The sequence below is a fragment of the Falco biarmicus genome, chromosome 5 (genome assembly GCF_023638135.1).
Source record: "Falco biarmicus isolate bFalBia1 chromosome 5, bFalBia1.pri, whole genome shotgun sequence".
Taxonomy (NCBI): Eukaryota; Metazoa; Chordata; class Aves; order Falconiformes; family Falconidae; genus Falco; species Falco biarmicus.
In genome coordinates this window covers 74,531,858-74,556,390 of record NC_079292.1, presented here as the reverse complement: position 1 = coordinate 74,556,390, position 24,533 = coordinate 74,531,858, and the positions used below count along the sequence as shown (strand labels likewise).

The 24,533-nt window shown below is 46.0% G+C and overlaps 1 protein-coding gene across 1 annotated transcript in view; it reads right to left on the bottom strand.

Annotated features, from left to right (window-relative positions):
* The window catches only part of ST8SIA1 (ST8 alpha-N-acetyl-neuraminide alpha-2,8-sialyltransferase 1), a 141,405-nt gene extending 117,659 nt beyond the window's left edge, over window positions 1-23,746 (bottom strand). The window contains exon 1 of the mRNA XM_056342138.1: window positions 23,256-23,746. Coding sequence (XP_056198113.1) covers window positions 23,256-23,494 — 239 coding nt within the window. The 5' untranslated portion in view covers window positions 23,495-23,746. The remainder of the gene's footprint in view (window positions 1-23,255) is intronic.
* Window positions 23,747-24,533: the final 787 nt, after the last annotated feature.

Sequence of the window (24,533 nt, the reverse complement as noted above, 5' to 3'; positions counted from 1 at the left end):
TCAAAAACATATGAATAGATCTACAACTGAAGGAAGCCCTATTCTGAAGAGAAACTTGTTTCTTCCACTTTTCAGAAACTGCTTCCCACATCTCAGAACTATCAGTTGTTTAGGAGACAGAGTGAGTTTTGCCCGGTTGGGAAGCATCCATCTGACGCCCTGCCAGCTAGCAGGGCAAGCTGATCAGCCAAACAGGAGGACAAACAAAAGAGGAAACCTCAGTTTTGATCCCTCTCTTCTACGCAGCTGCTGTTTTTCATGAAACCTGTAGGAACTCACTACCTTGAAGACTTCTATTTCTCTAGTTTAGATGAAATCACCCAGTGAGACAAAAGCGGGGGGAATTAAGATTAGGATTGCAGTCATAGAGGTCACATTTCCTACTGGCTGGGTGGGTGGAGTGGAATCCAATAAATGCCAAATAATGCCATGCTTTAGCTTTCTAGAGAAGGACATTGACAAAACTGTGTTCTTTGTTGCCCCTGTATACCCAGAATTATATACCAGTTAAACTGTAATAGTCCAATTTTGGAAGAAAGCCATGATTTAATGCACTGTCAAGCACCGACACTGGACTTCACTTAACAGCCCGAGTTGCTCCAGCCATCAACATCGCTTTTGAAAACAGCTGATGTTCAGTTGGCCAAGTATCCAGAGATATTTCTGAACTGAGTTCAGTGATTCTTCTGTGTACCGACAGATGGCTTCTAACAGATGAAAACAAACGGTAAAATTATCACAGATTAAAACTTGAAACATAACCTGAACTTGCATTTCCACTGTTTGCGGTTACAAGCTTCATTTCTGAAGCAGTTTTGCTAATGTGTTTTAAATCTTGCCCGAGTACCAGGTGCTGTAAAATCAGGTTCATTGATGCAAATACTTTGCTAAATGCGGTAAGTGGATTAAAATAAAGGAAAGGCACATCCACTTTGGAACATCTTTTCATTAGAAGCTCTAAATCCAAATCTTTTTAAGTCTCTTTTCCTCTGGTGAACCAGCAGAAAAAAGTTAAATGGCATTATCTTGCACTCATCTTTAACTCCATCATATCTGAATTCTGGATATTGCCTGTTCTACAGACTTACTGAAATCAGAAAAGATCTCACCGGCCCTGAGTTGGAATGAATCTGTTCTTGCAGGGAAGGTCAGCTGAGATGCTTTCACTAGTCATCTCCAAACACCTGTCCTAGGAACAAGAGGCAATGTACCCTCTCTGTCTTCACAGCTTGCTCTGCTGTAGGCCCAGGGGAAAAAAAGAAAATAAAGAAATCAAGTTTATTGATGATCATCAGGGTACACTGCAGAACTGGGATGCTGTTCATTTACTTGACTCTGGTCAAGTAAAAGCAGAAGCAAGCGCTAAGCCTTTTTTTCTTTTTGCAATTCTCCTACTTCTATTCTTGGTGGCTGAGTGACAGTTGTGTGTTGTATTAATTGATTCATGATGCAGGAGCACTTAGTGGTTGAAGCCCCATTTCACAGTCTGGTAACAGTCTACTGGTGTGCTTCAAGTCTCAGTTCTTAAAATGCTCATACTACCAAAGCCCAGCCACCACACAGTGAGGCATCTATTTTGTGTTGGTCATCTAGATTTTCCACAAACAGAACACTTACCCTACCCTACAACACGTATCTAAGGCAGAAGAGAGCTGTCAGTATCCACAAGGACCTCTGCCTGTTCATTATTTATAGCAGGAGGAAATTACGGTAGGAGTACTAACAGAGAAACCTAACTTTCAGGTAGTTGAAATAAGTGTGATGAACCTCTACCTGCTATATCCATAGGTGACTATACATCATTAAAATCTGTTGCTTATCCCCTGGCCTAGACAATAGGAACACAATCACAGGAAAATTATTTTTTTTTTTTCTGAACATATCTCAGTAACAAAAACTGCCATATACATTGGTCTCTCTAGCACCTCACTAGAAAGGATAAAGTGCTGATGCAGAAGTTCTGCCATTTGCTCTCAACAATGCTGCCAGCTCACTGACAACTCTATGTAACATGTCTCGTGATTACTTAAAATGTGCTCAGACCTCCACTCTCACCAATGCTCACTACGGCAAAGCAACCTGACTAGTACATAACAGGAGGTAAGGAAGAGTCCAATTGACATTTTCTCACCTTCCACTCACATCTTCTGAGTCACACCACTCCTCCACTGGCAACCTACCCTGAGCCAAGTCCCTTTGGCTAGAGTCACAGCACCAATGCACTGTTCACCACCACAACTGTACACTTTGACCCCAGGGTGTACAAAACACAGCAAATTTCCTGGGTTAGACCTAAGTAGTCAGGACCTAAGCACTCCATGTTTCCTCTAAACATGTACTCTGCATCTCTATCAGCTGCTGCCTTCAAAGGACACACAGAGGTTTATCATCTGAACTACTCCAAACTGTCAGAAGGCTGGCAGGATTCCCCTGAACACTTCCTCCAACCAGCTAGAAAGAATTTGCTAGTGTAATCAGGGAACATAAACCTGACCTTTCAGGACAAATATTCACACAGCACTGCAAGAAGAGCTTCCAAAACTCATATTTCCAAAGCTCCCAGAATTTCACAGGCACATCACTACATCTTGGCAGGGCTCTGAAACAGTCCTTAGAATAATCCAAACAGCTTCAGCCATCAAGGTCACCACATATTTACAACTCTAGCTTCTAACTCATTGCACGCTATTTTATCATTACCATTAAATAACAGATACTTGGCAGCACACACTGCAAACACAGAGTTTCACAACACACCACAACATTTAATGGTTTGGGTTTGGGGGCTTGCAGGTGGGGAGGTCACCTAAACAGGCATAGAAGAAGTAGCAGAAGCAGAAACCAGGCAGTTGCTTGGCAGTGGGAAAAGAAGAGGCGAGGAAACAGGAACCGTGTTTGAGTCTATCCTAACTAGTTTGCTGTGCTATGCTCTGTGCTGCTGGGAATAAGTTGGGAATGCACAAACCCCATTACCTGCAGCAAACAAACAGCTTCCCTGGGGATAAACGTGATTTATGTACTGAGCTCTTTTAGGTTTGAAGTCCTGGGGAAAAAAAGCAACACATCCAACTTTACCCCTCTGTCTAAGCTGGTGGCCTTTAACAAGTGAACACTAAATGTGAGAGAAGAATTCCTAAAAGTCTGTCAAATGCAAAACTGCAGAGATTACTACATGCTATGACTCCTACGTAACTCTGCCAAGATGTTTATTTTCCATCTACCTCTCCTGCCATCTGCAGCACCTGCTTCCAGCCACACAATCGCACCTCCTCTGCACAGGCACACATGCTGAGCAGGCGGGTTTGGGAAACCTGAGTGTTCCAGTGCTGCAAAACAGCTTCCCTACAGCTATGGGAAACGCTCCTGTCAGAATTCAAGTCTGGGGTTTTGCTTTTCCTCCTCTTTCTGCTCCACTGGTTGAGAGTTTTCCATCTTTCTTAGATTTCTTTATTCCCAAAAACCCAGCTACATGATTCATTAAAGTTCAGGTAGTAATGTTGCTGTTTAGATGGCTGCCTGGCATACTATGGCGATGCAAAACGTGCTACCTTGTAATGCCTGCAAGAATTGTATATAGTGCAGCATTATGAAATTCTAAATAAAAGCGAAACCTGAAGCGCTTGACATATACAGCCACGCATATCACAGAAAACTATTGTTGCTTGAAGGACTGCTGAAATCCTGCATTTAATTAGCTGCCACACTCTAGTTTTCACAGACTACTCATAACCCAAAGAAATCTAAATAATAAAACATACTGGAACTAGGTTCTGAAAATTGCTGAGAGGGGAATTTATAAGCCAGCAGTTACGAACAAGACACAAAACTCACAGCCATGCAAAGTCTCTCAGGGTAGCATGTCCAAGCGATCCCACTGAACAAGAAAGGGGAAGAGGAGCTGTGCCACTACTAAAGAATTATGCAAACTCTCCACATCTGGAGCTCCAACAACCAGGGCCCTTCCCATAGTGAACAGGCAGCAAGCTGAAGTATAGTGCATCTGCTCGGACCTTCTACCTTCATCTCACACCAGGTCATCACCATGGGGAACAAACCATTGCAAGACAGCAGAGGCACTCTTTAACCACTGGCCAGCAGCACTCTTCTGCCCAAGGGAGGAACCATCTTCTCATTTCCCATCCACCTTCTGCCTCTCATACTCTATTGTTTCAACTCCAGCTGCAGGTGGTCTTAAGCAACTCCCCATCTCTCCAGATCAGTAACCTGAGTTTACTTCTACAGAGGCATCCACGTTGTCAGTTCCAGAAGAGTGAGGCACAGTGCTGGTAACTGAAACCTCCTTTAAACAACTCAAGGAAGTCTCTGGATCACAGACTCTTGGTCCATGAGGAGACTTGCATCTCCCTGACATCTACAGGAAGGGCAACACAAAGCGATGCAAGCAACCTGGGAGATTTCTGAAGTGTGTCGGGGATAATTTTTGATACAGGTATTGATGGGTCAACTTACAGCTGGATCTACTATTCACTAACATGGAATCACTAGTGGGGAATGTGATAATCAACGGAAACCTCGGACCATGAAACAGTGGCACTGAAGATCCTGAGGGGAATGAGGAAGAGGAACGGCAGATTCTATAATTTATCAATTGATCTTGAATGCATCAGGTTGGACTAGAAGTAACTCATAATCATTTATGAGTATTGTGGAAACTACGTGTCAAACCCAAGGGTGCCACAGCAGAGACATGGAGCAGAGGCAGCCCCTGGCCCAAAGAGACAGTCACCCAGGATGCTCTCCCTTTCTGACCCCTTCCTCTCCAGCTTGCCAGGGTAGCACAGGACTGATGGCACGACGAACCAACAACAGATTCCAACACAGTTGCTGGGTTTGCGGTTTTTCTTCCGGCTACTGAGTGAACATGAGAAACGTGTCCTGTCAGGCAGATAAATGTTAGCCTCTGTGCCCAGCATGAGAACACTTTCACATCCATACCCACAGGAAACGCGCTGCACAGAAGTTAACCCAACATCTGCTTATAGGAAAGCTTTTGACTGAGCCTTTCATTACATTCAGGGCTCCCAGGCCTGAAACTAGCTGGTGAAAAGTCACACGGCATTTGAGAGCATCCAGCAACCGGGCAGTCCAATTGCCAGCTTCCTAGGTCTCAAACTCATCTTGAAAATTCACCTTGCAGCTCAAGAATGTGTGACAAGTTATAGAGCTATATTTAATCATGGAAATGTCTTTCAATTGGTCTATGCTACTCATCTCAAGAAATTCAAGCAGTTAATTATTTAGAATGAAGAGTTGTATTTCAGAAGCAATAACTGAACAATTTTAAAGACCAGTAATTCAGTTTCCACAGTAACTAAACTGTTTACTATAGGGCTGAAGATGAGATACTTAGTTTTCAACAGTGTGATAACATTTTGTTTTCTGGTACAATGTTACAATCTAAAAATAAATCAGATAAAAAAGCAAAATAGTACAAAAAGAATATACCACCCAAAGAGGAAATACATTCTTTAAAGTGATTAACCACCAATCTAAGACTGAGACATATATATTTAAGAACTACCTATTCTGAGAACACCTGCATTTCCTAAATTAAGCATAATGAAGGTTAAGAAGGGATTGATTGTTTATGTATGCACCAAGAATATGAAAGTTGTTATAATTAACAACAGTAATTTTGCATGAGGTATTAAAACTAAGGTAATGAAGGGTAAGCCTCGTAACTCAAAGAATCTGAGACACCGATTTATTTGGGAGATTATACTACATATCCCTATCTATCGCATGACTTCCCCTGCAGCATTTGGTGCCAACCCTTGACAGAGATAGGATACTGAACTAAATGGACCTGATCTAGCAGTCTGTCCCACTAAAGATATTTCTGTGTTCTTATGCACTGTAATAAAAGTCTGTTATCAATCGATTTATGCTGCACACTTATCACAAATCTGCCCTGCAGATCCCCAAAGGGTGCATTTTCACATCCACTGGAAGGCAGATATATTTGAGGCAGAATCTGGATGATGAAAATGTAGCAAAACAAGTAACAGAGAGAGAGAGAGAGAGAGCGCGAGAACACCTGAGACATAATTTCACTGCTTTCCACTCTGCCTCCTGCTTGGTGAGATCAGTCTGGAGAAGGTGCTGGCATTTGCCACCCAGAAGCATAGAAGCTCCATGCCTGCCCCCACAAATCCCTCACCTTCCCAGAGCTGTTTCACAGTTTGGAATCAAAGCTAGTCAAGTGCGGGTGGCCAAGGAATTCTGGAGTAGCTGAATGTCCTCAGCACAGTGCAGTTTTGAGTCCCTGTTTCTAAATACATGTTATCTATGCATTAATTTAATGACCATCACGTGTCTGACCCTACTAGAACACCAAGTGAGAAGTCATCTTGGCAAAATGCTTTGGGTGGCATCCAGTCAGAATAAAGAGTGCCTTTGTTTTAAAGTGTCACCCCAAAACTGTAGTAACCAACTCCAGTTTTAGATATGGGAGGTCAAAGAATTGCCCATTGTAATTCATCACTCCCAAGCATGTGCCACTGGGACAGTCAAAACCGCAGCAAACAAAGTTCACTAGATGCCAAGTCTGTGGATTGTCTAGTTGGCAACATGCAATCACAGAATGAAAAAGAAACAGAGCAACAAATGTTGTTTTCCTGTCTTATTGCTAACCATATGGACATTTTCCCTACCACAGCTCTTAAGTAGGACAGGTACCAGAGATAGCTGCAGTGAGTGGGCTGTACTCCACACATTTCATCACTCTACTTCCAAATCTCACCACTTAAACAGTCATCTCTAGAGCAAAATGATTCCCATTCCTCCTATCTTATGGCATGAAAATGTTGTCTACTATTACAATTTCATAGCTTCTCTTATACCTCACATAGGCCATTGAAACTGAACCTTCATTTATTCAAGTGATCTGCTTCCATCTGATACCTGATCTTCTTAAACTGAGATTATCATTTAACCCAAGTTGTTTTAATTAATTGTTACCTCCTTGGGTTATCTTGCTTAACTGAGCTGTTCTTAAATTGTCCACTTCATCGAACGTTCTTAATTGATTGCCCTTCTGATTTATCCACGTATTTGTTCTCAAATTTCCTAACTACAGTCTTTCTTTCTCTGCTATACTGCTTCACATAACAGAATAGTGAAGAAACATTGTTTCTTCTCCTTCACCACTCCTGCTATTACAAACTACTTGCCTCTATTGTGTTAAACCCTACCAGTCTTCCACCTCCCTTCCAGCCCTCAAGGCCCCACTATCTCACCACCTTACCATCACTCCCTCCCACCCTGCCCTCCAAGCACATATATTTTCTTTCCTTCTAGAGTACCCTACTCCACAACCCCTTTCTCTTATCTGACAAGAGCGTTCTGACACAATTCCGAATAGAAAACTCCTTTTTTAAGAAAGAATAAGAATATATGAAGACATCCCATCCCTTTAAACAGCCAGCAACCAGGACAAGGCTAACACAGGGAGGGCAGAAGGAATATTGTATGCAGTTTGTCACGCACAGGAAAGAGCACACTCTTGTCCTTGAAAATACATGAATTTGTCTGCTCCTGGCTTGACAGCTCACAATGGTTTATGGTTTGGTCCAAGTTGGGCTCCCAGCAGGGAGCTGGGAGGAGGACAGAGGTCTGGCAGCTGCAGGAAGCTGCCTGCCCTTAGTCACAAACGATATGCTGCTGCCTGCTGAGCAGGAGCTGAGCTGGCCCAGCCCAGAAAGGCTGACGAAGCCAGAGAGCCAGCAAGTTCTGAAGGCACTGGGGAGAAAAGGGTGTATTTTAAATAGGCACAGCAAACAAAGCTTAAGTGAAGGCACAGGCTGACACAGCCATCCTGCCCACCTCACGGACTTCTGAACTTGTTGGTTAACTTCAGCAACATTTGAACAGGGAAGAGGGAAAATATCATATACGATTAAGATCCTGTAAGTCTGAAAACTTGGGTGGAAGGGAGACCCAATTTTGTGAGCCCCACGTCAGCAGAGCTGTGCACCCTGCCCAAGCACAGCCAGCTGCTCAGTCAGCACCCGCTGCCTCTCGCCCCAGTCATGGCACAGGGGACAAGAGGACTCAAGGGAAGTGGGACACAAACAGAGCCTAATTAGTACTGCTATTTATAGGAGAACTTACTCTTTAAAGTGGAAAGAGGTGCTGCTGACAGCTGAGATAGTTTTGGAGTTGATCCAAAGCATTAAGGTAATCCGCTTCCAAACCACGAGGGCACAAGTTACTCTTGAGCTGGCGTGCCTGCAATGTCACCTGCAAGTAAGCTCTCAAGGGACAGTACCCACAGTACCTACCTGGCCTCCAGGCAGGGAGGGACGCGAGGGCATGACAAGGGAAAGGAAGCAAGGAACCCTAAGGGCACCTCCCCACCAGCACACCTGCAACAGTTCTTTCCCTTTCTAATACTGGGAGGGTGCAGATATGGCATAAGACAGTGTTGGATCTCTCCACCAAAGACCTGCTAAAACAGCAGCAGACACCAGCATTCAGAGGAGGCTCTGGCAAGTAGAAAGGGCATCACAGCAATGCTGGTTGTAGAGAATAACTTTTGAGTAGAGTCTTTATTAACTGCTTCAGTTTAAAATAAATGAATGAGTGGACCAGTGCAGGTCTGCTATTGAGACACTCAATGTCATACAAACTTTGACATACAAGGAAAGAAATGTTAGTACTCTTTTGAGAGGAGGCATACCAGCTTCCTCAGGGGAAGGACAAGCCCAGACTACCCAAAGTACATTTCACTGTGAATCAACTTTCTTAAGTTTCACGGTCTTTTACAGCATCAATATTTAAAAGATGCTGCTAAAAAGAGCAAGCAAAAATCCTTAACAAATCTCCAACCAATTAATGCAAGGAATGTGCTAAGTATGAGGATAAAAGTAAAAATTCATTAAATAAATCATTCAACCTACTTAGTCCTTCAACAAGGCATCTTAAGATAGGAACACTGCCTGAAAGTTGGTTTAAAAATACTTTTCATTCGCAGATGACACCAAGTTGGAGGGGAGTGTTGATCTGAGAGGGTAGGAAGGCTCTGCAGAGGGATCTGGACAGGCTGGACCAATGGGCCAAGGACAATTGTATGAGGTTCAACAAGGAGAAGTGCCAGGTCCTGCACTTGGGTCACAACAGCCCCACACAATGCTACAGGCTTGGGGAAGAGCGGCTGGGAAGCTGTCTGCTGGAAAAGGACCTGGGGATGTTGATCAACAGCCGGCTGAACATGAGCCAGCAGTGTAGCCAGGAAGGCCACCAGCATCCTGGCTTCTATCTGAAGTCATGTGGCCAGCAGGACTAGGGCAGTGATTGTCCCCCTGTACTTGGCACTGGTGAGGCTGCACCTCAAATACTGCGTTCAATTTTGGGCCTCTCACTACGAGAGGGATGCAGAGGTGCTGGAGTGTGTCCAGAGACAGGCGATGAGGCTGGTGTCTCATCTGACTCAAGACTTGAGTCTGGAGCACAAGTCTGATGAGGAGCGGCTGAGAGAACTGGAGTTGTTTAACCTGGAGAGGAGGAAGCTCAGGGGGGACCTTATAGCTCTCTACAACTACCTGAGAAGACATTGTAGGCAGGTGGCGGTCAGTCTCTTCTCCCAGACAGCTAGTGACAAGACAAGAGGAAACATCCTCAAGTTGTGCCAGGGGAGGTTTAGATTGGATATTAGAAAAAACTTCTTCACTAAAAGGGTGGTCATGCATTAGAACAGGCTGCCTAGGGAGGTGGTGGAGTCACCATCCCTGGAGGTGTTTAAAAAGTGCATAGATGTGGTGCTTAGGGATATGGTTTAGTGATGGACTTGGAAGTCTTGGGTTAATGGTTGGACTTGAGGATCTCAAAGGTCTTTTCCAACCTAAATGATTCTAGGATTCATGTGCTTGATGCCTAGCCCAGAGCCAGTGTGTTTTGGGAGACTCCCCCCCCACCCCGATACATCGATACATGCAACCCATTTAGTTTAGACCCAAAAAGATGATAATGAAATGACAAAGCCTAGCTATTTAATCATTAAACTTGTTGAAAGCTAATCTGTTCTTAGCAGTTACCAAACTGTGTAAAAAATACGTGTAGACTGGAGGCATTTCAGGAGTGGAAACAACTTCTCAGTGCTTTTAGAATTTCTTTTTCACTAAGGCAAAATAAGTCATCTATTTTAAATGAAAAGGAGTAAGAGTCACACAAGACAGGCTGCACAGCCACACACGACACCAATACACCACCTGAAACCAAACGATTAAGTCAAATTTGGGAAAGAACTTAAGTGCCACACCTAAGCATGCTCATATTCATCTCAGCTGACCCATGATTTCAAGTGAAAGCACACTACCCACATGCTCCTGGTTATGCTCCAAAGAAAGCATGCACTCCACTGGAAACCCCTACCAACCTGTCTGCCACCATGCCAGCAGAGGTAACTTTGCTCTTCTCTATGATGTAGATGTGCTGTTCCACAGCAGAAGAGAAAGCAGAATTTGTACTAAACATATAAAACCGACTGCCAGTATAATTACCAAGGCCAGCAAACACATTTTTCCACAGATTAGGTGTGGAAGAACAACAAACGCAACCCTCTTAGTACAAGACTTCACTAGCAATGGCCTGTTTGACAAGTGAAGCACAAAACAAAATGACAGGAAGCACTATGTTCACTCATCAAAGACCCAAGGCAAAAATAAACATGTTATCACATGCTGGACCCATTAGTATTTACTGAGCTACACTAGATAAGTGTTTTCACTTGTTTTGTTGTCTAAACAGAACTATCAAAACACATGATTTCTCTAATGATAGGTTTACTTTTTTGTTGTTGTTACCATTTTCGGATCAGCCAGCTCAAGTTCCACACTCTGCCATTTCCTTCTGGATAGGCTTAAGCATTTAAAGGCAATGAGCGGAGTGGGACAGAAAGAATAAATATCTCATGTGCATTTTTACTGCTTCATCCAACTGGGCATGCTAAACCCTGGAGATGTTCAGCATTTGTCCATAAGGCTCAGCAAGTGTGTTTGTACTAGATGCTTGCTGGGTGCCAAGACAAAATGTTCAATTAATAATATGACCTATAAAGAAATTCCCAGATTGGTTTTGTTTCTCCTATTCCCCTCACTGTTGCAGTTTCCTTAGTTAAAAAAATCCATCTAATTATAGGCTGACACGTAATTCTCATTATAGCAATCCCTAGCATTTAAAAATCATGAGTCAGGCCCCCAAAATTATGATTAAGGCACAGAAATTAGGCATCTGGAAAACAACCCACAATGGATTTTTATTTGCCTTTTGGGGCACAAGCCACCAGTCATCTTTTCAAGCCCTTCACTTCAGCTATGAGGACTAAAATATTCCTTTTTCATTTTTATTCTATGAATTCAGGACAGTCACACATTCACCTAAATGCAGGAGCTGGCACAGCTATTACAAGGATGGGCAATATCAGACTTTGTAGCATTCCCCAAGTCATACCAACTGCCCCTACATCGTTCAAACCTCAAACATACATAGTTCAGCATTTGCTCCTGCTTTGCTCTGGGAGAGGAGTAACTGCCATGAAGCCAGGTGAAATTTCACAGGTGGACATCCCTTGGACTGTTGAGCCTCAGAGCTCCAAAGCCTGAAAACACCTGGGATCATGGCTCTTGGCAAAGATCTCCTAACACTCCTCAATTTAGACCCTCACAGTGATAAATTTTAAGCTCCACATAACCAAGAAGTAGCTGTGGGTGAAGTATAAACTTTGTCATGACTTACAGGTGAGCTATCTGGTTTACAGATAACTCTTCAGAAATGCAGGACAGATGTATACAGACAGACTGAAATTTCTCATCCCACTGGTATTCCTTGATTAATATCACAAAAATTACGCAGGTCTAGTAAAAACCAAACAAAAATTAAATCCAGCATGTATTTCTTTCAAAGTTACTTTTCACTCAGCCTGGGTTGCAATCAACTGATCCAGCACGGCCCATGGTCTTTCTATGCATCACACAGAACCTTTTTTTTTTTTTTTGAGGGTTTTTCCCCCTTCTTGCTAGAAAAGCATTTTTCTCCTCTTTTTCCTGCCCAAGACACAACTTAAATTCATAGAAGATTCTCCCTATTAGCTCACCTCACTTTTAAAAACTTTCTTTCTTCTGACTTTTCTGGAAATCTTGTTGCCCTACAGAAACATCTGGATCACACAGAAGCGTACAGCTCTCCACCGATGCAAGTCTGTATTTCTCACTCAGGCTTATTCAAGCATTAGCATGAAATACAGGCATCTTGATAGTTCACTCACATACTCCAGACATGGCTATCTTCATCATACCCATCAAAAACACACACACTAACCTAGACTCCCCAGTTGCAGCAAACGTTTGGGGAAAAAAAAACTGCAAAGTTTTAACCCATGTCAGGCTGTCACATTCATCACAAAGAATCCTACGTAACGTAACACGGAAGCATCCTCTGTGCTTCAGAACAGCACCACCTCACTGCCCTCACAGCACTGCTCTTGCCCATTCCTGTGCGTAAAGGCTGGGAGAAGAAACAAGCCAACACCTTCCCCGCTTCACAGCCCTTTGTGTCTGCTTCTCGTTCGCTCGTTTTCAGGGTTAATAGTTACACAAGTTGCTCTGTCACTGTTTGCCCCCCCTAGAGCTGCCATCTGAGAGAGGCCAGGAGAGGCATGGAGCCCTGCATGTGGTTGTGCGTGCATGGTTTACAACGGAACTTCAAGCAAGCTGTAGCAAGCAACTTCTCCCCATCATTCCCATTCTCATCTCATCCAACAGCACTCCTCCGCTATTGCCTCATGAATATTGCATTTTCTTTATATCCCATATTATGGCCATACCCTATATGGGTTTATTCTCATGCCTTTCACATTGTCATTAGGTAGTAAATGGCACAATGTGGGAGACTGCAAAGAGTGTGAACCTTGCTCAGACAAATAAGCTCATGTTGCCTGAGTGGATGGCAGTAAATCATCCATGAACAAGCACGGGTAATCTAAAGACTGCAGCCTAAACACCACACTTCTAATTACCTAGGGATGTCTACTGCAGCACTCACTGCTGCAGTCTAGTGACAGAGCCCTTGTGTGACAGGTCTTGCAGCTCCCACCTTTCTTAGGGCTCCCAGCTGTCTTGCTCCCACCAAGCTTTCACATGATCCAGAGACTGAACACACCAAGTCAATGACTCCCATGGGTCAGGCTCACCATGAGAGAACATAAAGACCAGCTGAAAAGATGCTTCAGGAAGAAAGAGTAACAAATCCTTAGCTCCTAATTTCCTCCCATTCCACGCAAGCGGCTCTCACTGTGCTCTGAGTGGCTACTCACCAAATACCCTTTTATCCCCTGGCTCCCATGACTGCAGCAAAAGTCTTGAGGACCACCTGAGGATGACCTGGAGGTGCTGCCATGGGGCCAGTGTGTAGGGGACCAGAAGATCCCTCTGCTGTGGGGCACATGGGTCTGAGACACAGGGCACTGCTGTAGGGCCCAACGCACAACGCCACGTGAGGAATCACATGAAGCATTAGGGAACGCTGCTGCTTGGGGGCTGCCAGCGAATGCGCTGTGGTGGCACGAAGCCGAGGGGCACACTGCTGGCCGGCAGCATTGTTCAGTAGGTGCTGAGACTCAATCACAGAGAATGAACACTCACGACAGACCTGGCTGTGGGAGGAGGGGGGAGGAAAATGCACGTACCAGGCAGCTGAGCAGGGTGACGGCAGCAAACAGCACACAGGCTGTGCGATAGCCATCCTTTGTGTCCCCAGACAGGACTTAGGTAGAAGATAAGACAAATGCAAAGAACAGGGAACAAAGAAGAGCAGCTAAAGGAGAAGGACAATGGTTAAGGAAACAGTTGCTTAACCTGAGGCATAAAAAGTGTGGTCAAAAGTAGAGAATCTGAATTTCACCAGTCTCTGAAGATTAATTCTTTGGCTCCTTTATTAACCTTAGATTATGATTAATCACAGAATGGTCAGAGTTGGAAGGCACCTCTGGAGATCATCTAGTTTGACACCCCTGCTAAAGCAGGTTCTCCTAGAGCAGGCTGCACAGAGTCACATCCTGGTGGGTTTTGAGTTTCTCCAGAGAAGGAGCCTCCACAGCCTCTCTGGGCAGCCTGTTCCAGCGCTCTGTCACCTCAAAGTAAAGAAGTTTTTCCCTATATTGAGGCAGAACTTCCCATGTGGCAGTTTGTGCCCGTTGCCCCTTGTTCTGTCACACCTGGGCACCTCTGAGAAGAGCCTGGCCCCATCCTCTGGACACTCGCCCTTGAGATATCTGTAGGCACTGGTAAGGTCCCCTCTCAGCCTTCCCTTCTCCTGGCTACACAGGCCCAGCTCTCTCAGCCGTTCCTCAGCAGGGAGCTGCTCCAGTCCCCTCATCATCCTGGTAGCCCTCCGCTGGGCCCTGCCCAGTCGTTCCCCGTCTCTCTTGAACTGGGGAGCCCAGAACAGAACACAGCACTCCAGATGTGGCCTGACCAGGGCAGAGTGGAGGGTGAGGATCACCTCCCTCGACCTGCTGGCCGTGATCCTCCTAATGCACCCGGGGATCCCATTGACCTTCTTGGAATCCTTTCCTGTGTTGTACCTTACAAAGGCACGTGCCTGATCCCACACACATGCTTTTAAATACTGTGCCAGACAGAGCATACAACCTATTACAAATGGTAACATACCATCATTTAAATACCGGGGAGAATTTGTGACAAATGTAAGCGAGTGAAATGTAATGAAAATATTTACCCATCAATAATTAAAAGTTTATCATCATTTAGAAATAAAGAAGACTCTACAAGCATTGCTAACAGTGAAACTCATTAGGGAAAACAAAGTAAAGCTGTAAGTTACTATCCAGGAACAGGGATTAATTTCTCAAGTGAATACTACATGTGGAATAAAGAGCTATTCCACTCCCTTTTGAATAGATTAACGCTTCAGTGGAAGCCACGGAAAGAAGACAAAAATTTACACAAAAGCATTAAGCACTTTACAAGTAGTAAGCTGGTACCTCCAGGTACCAGTAGCAAAGACCAGCACCCACCAAACCCTCAGCAGAAGTATTTGGATCATTCTTCCACAGAACATTCAGGCAGCCTGTCACTAGCAAAAAGCCTGGGTATTTCTTCACATTAAAAATTGTACTAACAGAGGGAAAACCCACTCCATTAATCAAAATTCCTAATCTACGCAGCTGGGATAAATCTCACTACACAAGTGTGGACTGAAAAACCTTCAGAGCATGGAACATCTCTCTGCAAGCTTATGACACCATATAAATGATAATTTATGTACAGAGTGGTAATTATTCACAGAATTCCCCACTGACTTCAGCGGTGACTTAGACCTGAAGATCACTTACAAGAGATAACCATGTCATGGAGACACAGTTTCTTTAACTCCCTTTATAACGCCATTTCCTGCAATGTACAAAAGTATCTGGGGAACCAGAATCCTCTCCCCTGACAGTCAAAAGTAAAAAGATTCAGACAGAGCCGAGTAACTTGGGAGCCTTCATCCCATTTGCCCTTAAGCCTAAGCCTTACCAACTTCCACTGAGAGAGTTCTGGATTCAGCATCACCCCCTCATTGCACGTTTGAATGCCTTATGGACAGGTTCTCTCAAGTCTTGTGGCACTTCTGAGTAGTGCCTACAGCAGCAGATACTTCGTCACTCTGCGCTGAGACATACCGCACTGATGGACCAACAGCACAAGTAGAACATCATACATGATAGAAACTCCAGACATGGAGGCAGATGAAATAGCATGACCAGAGCTGACATTTGGCCAAGACAGAGCACATAGGAAAACATTAAAATCTTTTCACAGTGGAAAAAAAAAATAAATAGTGTTCTGTTTGTTTGTCTTTCATCTTTGACAGGAAATACAAAGCCGTTAATCATCTATTACAGCCATGGCCACTCCAGTCATTCCAGGAACAGGCAGAGCAAATTTTTCCCACAAGAAACCAAGCAAAGTAACTGATCTGTTTTCCTAGCGCTCCTTAAAATATAGGCAAGCTATACAGCAGCTTTTAAATTAAAGTTGGTTGTGCATCCTCAGAGCAAAGGCAACCTGATAAGTAGAGACTTTATCTCACTGCTACATTAAGGCAAAGTCTGCAGTTTACCTGGAAAGGCTGATAGCCAACAATTGGCATGTCGAGGAGGGAAAACGACAGATGCCCTGAGGTTCAGCGGGAGCTGCATGACTCTGAAGAAGGTGGCTGGCAACTCAGTAGGGGAGGGAGATAAAGGAGTAAATAATTTCACACAAGTTCTTTACATCACTGCTATGAATGCTCATTACAGAACCACAGAAGGAGCCGTCCAAAGAGTCTGGGGCTCCCTTGAAAGCTGAGAAGGATGTCAAGCAGCTTAAGAATGGGAAGAGCCTGAAGAAGAGGTGGAGGGGAGAAAAAAAAAGGAAAAAAAAAAAAAGATAAACAAAATGTTTTTTCAGGAAATTAAATTAAGCTCACAGCAAACATGGACAACAAAGAAGTTAACCATTTCTTTTCAGCTGTTCCCTGAAGCTTTAAAAGCCTCATTGTAGCCACATCTCCACTTGAAAAGAGAATCTCTAAACCAAGAAATTCAGGAAGGCATTTTGCATGCAGAAGGAATATGGGAAGTTAAAATAATTCAATCCGTTGATTTAATAAAACAAACAAACAAAAAAGCAACCACCACTCTACTGGCCAGAAAACGTTTTATAACATCTAATGTTTTATAATGTTTATAAATGTTTTATAACAATCTAATTTCACAGCCTTCACCTTTTTCTTGAAGGGAGCAGTGGGAAATTGACCTCCAGAATCCTAGTTAAAGCCAGGATATTGTTCTCCACAGCGTAATTCACCTTGTTAAAATTTTCAAATACCGCTAAGGTCAAGGCAGCACGCACAGCTTCTTCACGAAGCCCAGAGCTTCCATAATAATTACTTTACAAAGATTTTGCTAGGGTTAAGTGACTTATCAGTGACATGTCCCACCCCACCCTCTATTTATGTAATCAGTTTAGATTCCAAGACTTAGGAGACTAATTGTCTCTGGTCTTCCATATGTAAAAATTTTGACACTACAAAACCTGAATCTCCACTGAGGTTTGCAAATGCTACATAATACAGATTAACATGCTTCGGTATGAATTTAACTCCATGCAGCTATATTAAAATGATTTAACATTAGGAGAAATTTTCTTGCACTTTGGGAACCACATGCAGCACACAGAAAAATATTAATATATATACAAAGATTTAAAACTAAGTATTTTTTGGTGCTTGAAAAACTCGAACAGCAGAAGACTGCAGTCCAAACAGCCGCCTTAGTTCAGTGAGGTTCCTCCTCACCGTAGGAAGATAAATACTAAAAGGAGAACGACAATTCATTTTCCATGCATATATCTAGTAGCAACTAGCCTCAAAAATAGGTCTTTTTATATATGTCACTGACCACACATCAAATGGAAGCAACATTCTTGGCTGCTCTGAGGATGAAAATTACAAGTAGAGGAATAAATCATGGGTTACTGTATTGTTTGCATGATTCAGTGCCCATTCCATCCACTATAAGGCAGTAAAAGGGAAAGCACAGATGTGAAAATACATACATCCAGCAGTGTCTCTGTATGTACATACCAGATTTCAGGGCCCTAGTCATGTAACCTAAATTCCAGCAAAGTCTCTGTTCCTCCTGTTCCCCACTGCCTGGCTCTGGGCCTTTGGATGCTCCCAGCTAACAGGAAAAGAGCCTCAGGGAGTTGGCTACACCCTCCCATAAATGCTGGCTGCACCAGAGATTTTAAAAATTCAAAGGAAAGCAGCAATGCAAAACTTTGCAAGAGCAGATACTAGAAATAGGGATCTCGACTGTCTGTTTCGTGAGGAAGGTGGAATCCAAGTCTGTACGAAAATCTTACATAGAGGCAAGGAAGGAGGATACCATGAGCTGGAACTCAGGAATTTAAATCAATTTCTATTGTGCCACCACAGCCCTCATCTGCGAAGTTGCCATGAATTAACTCAGATAACTAATTCTCACTCTTTCATGTAATTTAGGTATCCAAAGACACCAAAAGACCTTGAAGATATGGAGCCAGATCTCTCTACAGCTTGCTTTCTTTGCTACAGCCTCCAAATAATAAAATGGAGTAAGAACATTTCTTTCCTCTCACCTTTAACCTGCTCTTGGAGACACTGATAATGTACTACAAATTAAAAATATGCAGTTATCACCAGTGCAGCAAATAACATTTTCAATGGCATTTTTCAGTTGTAACAACTGAGTTACAAACACAGTCAGGCAGCAGTGACACCTGCTCAGGAGAGCAAAATGAGCTGGATTTGGCCACTGCCAATGCACAACATTTGAGCATATCTGATGGCTTCAGGACAGGGATTCATGGGCCACACAGACAGAATTAAGCCAACCCAGCATCTCCCAGCTCTAATTCTAACTCCACTTTTCACACATCTCAGTGAAAGAATCAGGAATAATTCAGTATCTGATAAAGCTGTTTAAGCAGGGCAAAACTTTTATCTAGTCAACCAGAGCAATATGAAGTTTCTTCTCAGATTTGCCTTGAAATATTGCAGTAAGGATTGCAACACTCATATAATTTGCAATGCTCACATCAAAAGAGGAGAAAAAGCCATCTGAACTAAAGACTCTCCCTAACTTGGCAACAGCATTTGTCTTACCCAGACAGGGAAGTGACCTGAAATTCTAGTTCTCTGTTAATACAAACGAGAATTAAAAATTGTTTGCACAAGAGGATGTTCTTCAGCGCATGTTGTGATTGTATTCTAGGTACAGGCATTAACAGCTGGCAGAGAAGGTTACAGTGGGAAGACCCCCTCCAGCACTGTTTTTTCAAGGCATGCAAAGGCTCACAGTAGAAGAGGCACACAGTCCGTCCACACCCACACTGCAAGCACCAGAGTCCACCACATCTGGATACTCCGTCCAGTTCAGTCACTGACCCTGTCGTGTGACTTCAGGCCAGTATCTTCTCCCCTCTGTCCTTGGAAAATAGACAAGAGGTCAAACCTGACGACAAAGGAGTGGAGAAGCCACCTGCCAAGATAGGCATGGTGGGTTTGGCTCTAGGGACAGAGAGGACAGTACTGGGGAGCAGAGCCAAGTTGTAGCAGATTCTTTGGACTAGAGGCAGGTCACAAACAGTGAGTTCACAGGAGACATCTGCCACCAGCTCAACCAACCCATCCGCAGAATAAACGCTGGGTGACTTTTCACCATGACACAAAAGGGCTGCAGCAGAAGCAAGAACACAATCTGAACCTCAAGGGCAGTGTTTTTGTTGCCTTGCAGATGAGACTGTCCTATCTCTTCCCAAAGAACCTCTAACCTAAGTCACTAATTGCCATCAAACCCTTTTGGTGGGAGTCCTGAGAGCCAAAAGCCCACTGCCCCCCACAAGCATACTCACTCCCCAGAGGAGGTCCACCCAGGGCAACAAATGAAGGACAAGTGTCAGATAAACATACAGTTGCTTGGGATTTGCGGTTGTATGGAGCTTGTAAAACAGGCGAAAAGGTCCAGCTCTGCCTTCAATCAACTGCAATCTTTTTAAATAAAATCACCCTAAAGGTATTATTGTATGTCATTTACTTCACTAATAACAACAGTTAACAACATTTTTGCAAAATAATTTAAGCAGCACTAGGCCCTTAAAAAAAACCCACTATGTAATCGGTAAAAACAATTAGGGCACAATAACATTAACCATCTCAGAGGATGACAAGCCGTTACATCGTAGGTAAATTAGACATACCAGCCATCAGTAACACTACTGACCATCTCGTTCCTATTCTGACCACTTTGTAGCTCAGGATCGAGCAGTTTACCATCTGACTGGCAGACTATTATTCAGTATTTATCAGTGAGGAGATGTTTCCACAGCAGAGAGTTTGACTACCCACAGCCACCAGTGTCCTGAAATGTAAAGGATGCTAATAGCCATAGCCTGCTAGTAGGCTACGCTCAACTCCCAGTGCTCAGAATTCAAGGACTTTAAAGGAAGCTACGTTCCAACTGAGGAAAGGATTTGGACCAAGAGCTCTTTTAACCACATCAGTTGTATCTTCAGGCATTTCAGGATCTGTCCTTCCACCCAAGAACCCTGGCAGCTCTTGCACAGACACCCACTGCACTGCTGGCCACGGGACTCAATGCTCATCATGCCTGAATTACTCACGGAAGCAACGTACGCAGAGTCAAGGCTGAGAGCACGCTTTAAACACAGACTCGCACTGGAGTCAAAGGCTTAATCCTGCTCATTTTGTTACTCCCATAAACTATCCTTACAGCTGCAGCAAGGCGACACACACCTCAAAAGCAGCAATCCTTGGCTATTTACAGTTTGAAAACAAATTCCACACCTCCATATTCAAACACAAAACCCTCATGTAAACCATCCCACAAATACCAGGACAGCCTTGGTTCTTGAATAAGCAAGAGTTTACATCGGCCAGGTCTCTACATGAAGTTTCTGGCTGTACAGAGAGGAGGAGGAAAGAGCAGTGGAGATCAAGGAGTTAGTGGCACTCGGCTGCCAGGGTTCAACCCAAATTACCCCAGACATTTTCGTTGACCTTGCCAAATTACTTAGTGAAGTTGTCTTTGATCCAGGTACAGAAGGCAAAGGGGGAATAGCACTTCTGAGGCTTAAAAGTATGTTTTGATCAAGTTAATTACTCAGGGACAATAATCTTACTTCAATGATAGCAGTCCAGTAAGTTTATAGGAGGAGAAAGATACAAAACCATCAGATGTTTCCTCTGTGTGGCAAGAACCTGGCTATTCAAACACCTGTACAGTACCACAAATGCCACTGCAGTATATACAAAGCAGTAATATGAAAGTTTGCACTTTCTCATACAGATTTTTAGCATACATAAATTCAAATTTATTCACCAAAACTGAGTAAAACCAAAACTGTTTGGTAACCAGAATGTGGCAGGGGGGCTAGAGGGAACGGCAATTAATGTCATTCTTAATAATATATTAAAACCCACTTAATATTAGGCTATTACGGAAAGCCATATTACTTCCAAGTCCGCACGCAGGATTTCTGTGAAGCTCTATACCTCCTTCCCAATTAAAACAGAGACTCGCATTCACAGGCAGCTTCCAGTAGAAACCAAAACTCGGAGCTTTTACAGTGCTATTGCACAGAGACAGCAGGACTGTAGCAAAGAGCAAGACATTGTTTCTGTTAATCACCTCACAACATACAGCAGCTTACCTGACATGGACTTCAATTTCATAACCTTCTACCAGTATTAAGCGAAGCAAATTTATGCAGCAACAAAAATAGAGTTCCACTTCACAATTATTTGAATATGATGGTATACTCAGTACGTATCTCAAGTGTCCATTTCCTCTTCAAAACTTTATTTTTTAAAGCAAACTGATTTAAAGCTTATAGTATTTAGCACTGCACCAACTCATCGAGAGACACAGACAAGAAATAATAGCTCCTTTCATTGCAAGAGACTCTCTTCAATAGCATCTCTGAGATAATCGCTATGCTTAGGAAGTGGAAAAACATATGGGCAAGTGGAATAGTTAATGAGCCAGCAGAGTTTTTGTTACTAAACCATGTGGTGGAAACAGTCTAAAACTGGTTTTTAAACCAAAGCTGCAGCAGCAATATCTTCAAACAAAATTTGGCTTACAAACATGAACAATACATCAAACTCTTTCCTACATCACATATCAGGGTAATTTTTTAAAAAAATCTGGATTCATCTACCCCCAAAAATTAGGATCTGTGGCATAACAGGATTAAGATTAATTAGAAACTGAGAAGATCAACCTAGTTTCTAGTATTTGTTAGTGTTTTTCGAAAAGGATCCTGCATCTGTACCTTATCGCTAGCTCTGTATTTAAGGGAGAACTTCTTCCAGGCCTACCCGATGAGATGACATTAACACACGCCGCTTATCACCTCTCACTGCTCCTATTTCCTGCAAGCTCCAGGGGCTAAGGGAAGAACGCGCTTTTGAAGAACTGTAAAGTTCCTGTTATCCCAGCAGACAAGATATTAAACAACACAAGCCAGCTCCAGTTCATGACAAACACAAGTTGAGCTGCATTCAAAAAATATTGAATAACATCAAATAAAGCTGTACACCACTTTAAAAAGAAAAAAAAAAAGAAAGAAAAGGAAAAGAAGTCCCTTTGAATTTGGATCCAATTCTTTCTAGCATTTGCTAAAGAAAGAGGGCCTCTTTGTAGGCACTTTGATTGCCACTCACTCTGATCTTTCGTTTGCTACTTAAAGGATAGAGAGAAAAACCAACTTCCCTCCAGGAAAGGAAGGGAAACGGGCCTCTCTTCCCATTGTCTGTATTTTACCCAGACACGTGAGAAATTTTCGAGGGGATGCAAGTCCCCCCTGCACAGGCTTTTAAGCCGGGGTCATTCAGAAAATCCTCACACCACCACCACCACCACCCCCCTGCAGGGACCTGGCTCTCCACCAGCAGCAGATGTGGCACCCTGACTGCAACACCCCTCCCCTCCTGTGCAGCTGTGGAAGGTGACAAGGGCTCCAAGGATTATCGCCATTTCCCAGCCACGTCAAAAGAAACGCAGAGAAAAAGGTGCCTTTTCACGTGGTTTCTCTGATAAACTGCAGAGAGTCGGGAACCAGCACGCAGCTCCCAAAGTGCTCCTGAGAGCGGGGATGCTGACACGAATTAACATCCAGGCAAACCTTCCCCTACGCACCCCAGGGAGATCCGCCAGCTCGGCTGTGGCTGGCACGCAGGCTGCCACCGGCACCGGGCGATGCCGGGCACCGGGCCCCGAGCACCGAGCCCCTCGCTTTGTTAGCGACCGGAGGGGCCGCCGCTGCAGCCGCTACCCGGCAAGCGAGAAGCATCCCATTGTGCAGGCTGCTGCCAGCCTCGGGGACCTCAGGCCCCCCGGCAAGGCGTCCCAGACGGGCTCGCAGCCCTGTGAGGAGAAACCAGCCTCTATGCCCGGCGCCAGCCCTTCTCCCCCCCGCAGCACAGCCACCCAAAAAAGTTTTGCTGGGCAAGAGGGGCCCTGCCTGCCCCTCGCTCGCTGCGAAAGCACAAAGGGTCGCGCCGGGGAAAACGAAGTTGGGGCTTGGCGGGGTGGGGGGCGCCCGGCGGGGCTCCTGCCGCCCGGAGCCCGCTGCCCACCCCCGGCCGCCCGCCCCCGGCCGCCCTTGAGCCGCGCACGGCGCTACCTGAACAGGGCGACCGCAGTCTGGTTCCTCCTCCACGCCTTGCCCTGCTGCAGCAGCACCCCCTGCACGATCTCCTTCTCGTCGGGCAGCCGGTAGACGGGGAAGACGTAGAGCCAGCAGAGGACGAAGACGCCCAGGGCGCTGGCCCCCACGGGCAGGCGGGTGCGCGGCCACTTCCACGCCAGCCCCGCCATCCTCCTCCCGCAGCGCCGCCGCCGCGCCGGGCCGCTCTCCGGCATCAGGCCCGCGCCATGCGGCGCCCGCGGGCGGGGGGGGCCCCGCCTCAGCCCCGCCGCCGCCCGCGCCCTAAGCCCGGCGGCCCGCCCGCCGCCCGCCGCCCGCCGCCATCGCCGCCCCGCCGGCCGGGGGGGGGCCGGGCCCCGCGGGCGTCGGGTCTCCTGCCGGGGCTGGGGCTGCGCCGCGGCTGGCTGCTCTCTCGGCGGTGGCGGCTGCCGCCCTTCCTCACGGTCATTTGGTCCCTCGCTTTCCCCGCCAGACGATGCTCCGCCGCTCCCCGCCCTCCCTCCGCCTCCCGCCGAGCCCGCGCGCTCTCCCCCGCTCGCCGCCGCGCTGCGGGCGGCCCCGGTAAATTTCCACCCCGCCCCTGATGCGGGGTGCCCCGGCCGCCCGCCCGCCCCCCGGCCGCCGCGAGAGGGAAGGAGGGGGGCAGGGAGGGAGAGATGGGCGGCCGGAGCAGCAAGCTGCTGCGGGGCTCCGCTGCGGCCCCGCGCCCCCCGCCTCTCCCGCTCGACCCGCAGGCACCGGCCGTGCCGGAACGGAGCGGGGACGGTCGGTCCCGCTCCGCGCTCGCCGCTGCGGGCAGCGCCGCCGGCGCCCCGCTTTCTGCCGCCAGCCCCGGCGGCGGCCGCGCCGCTCGCCAGCGCCCCCTGGCGGCCATCGGCCCCCTCCCTCTCCGCACCGTCCCCACCCGCCGCCCCGCGCCTGGCGGGTCCCCCCGCGGCAGCCCCGCGGCCCGGTCAGGAGCCCGGGGGCCGGGGCCGCTGCGCCCGCCGCCCCGCAAAGGCAGGTCTGGGATTATTCAGCCAGCGGCGGGGCACGGACACCCCAGAAGAGGAGCGCGCCCCGGCCGGCAGCACTGCCCGCCGAGCAGCGGCTCCGCGCCGGCGGCGCCGGGTCCGGGAGGAAGATGCGCGGGGGCTGCACCTCGGGGGCGGGTTGCGGCCAGAGCGGGGGCGTCCCAGCCCGGTTGGGGCTGTGGTCGCGGTGCCCAGTACGTGGGGAAGGGGCAGAGAGACCGCCCCCAGGGCACGGAGCAGC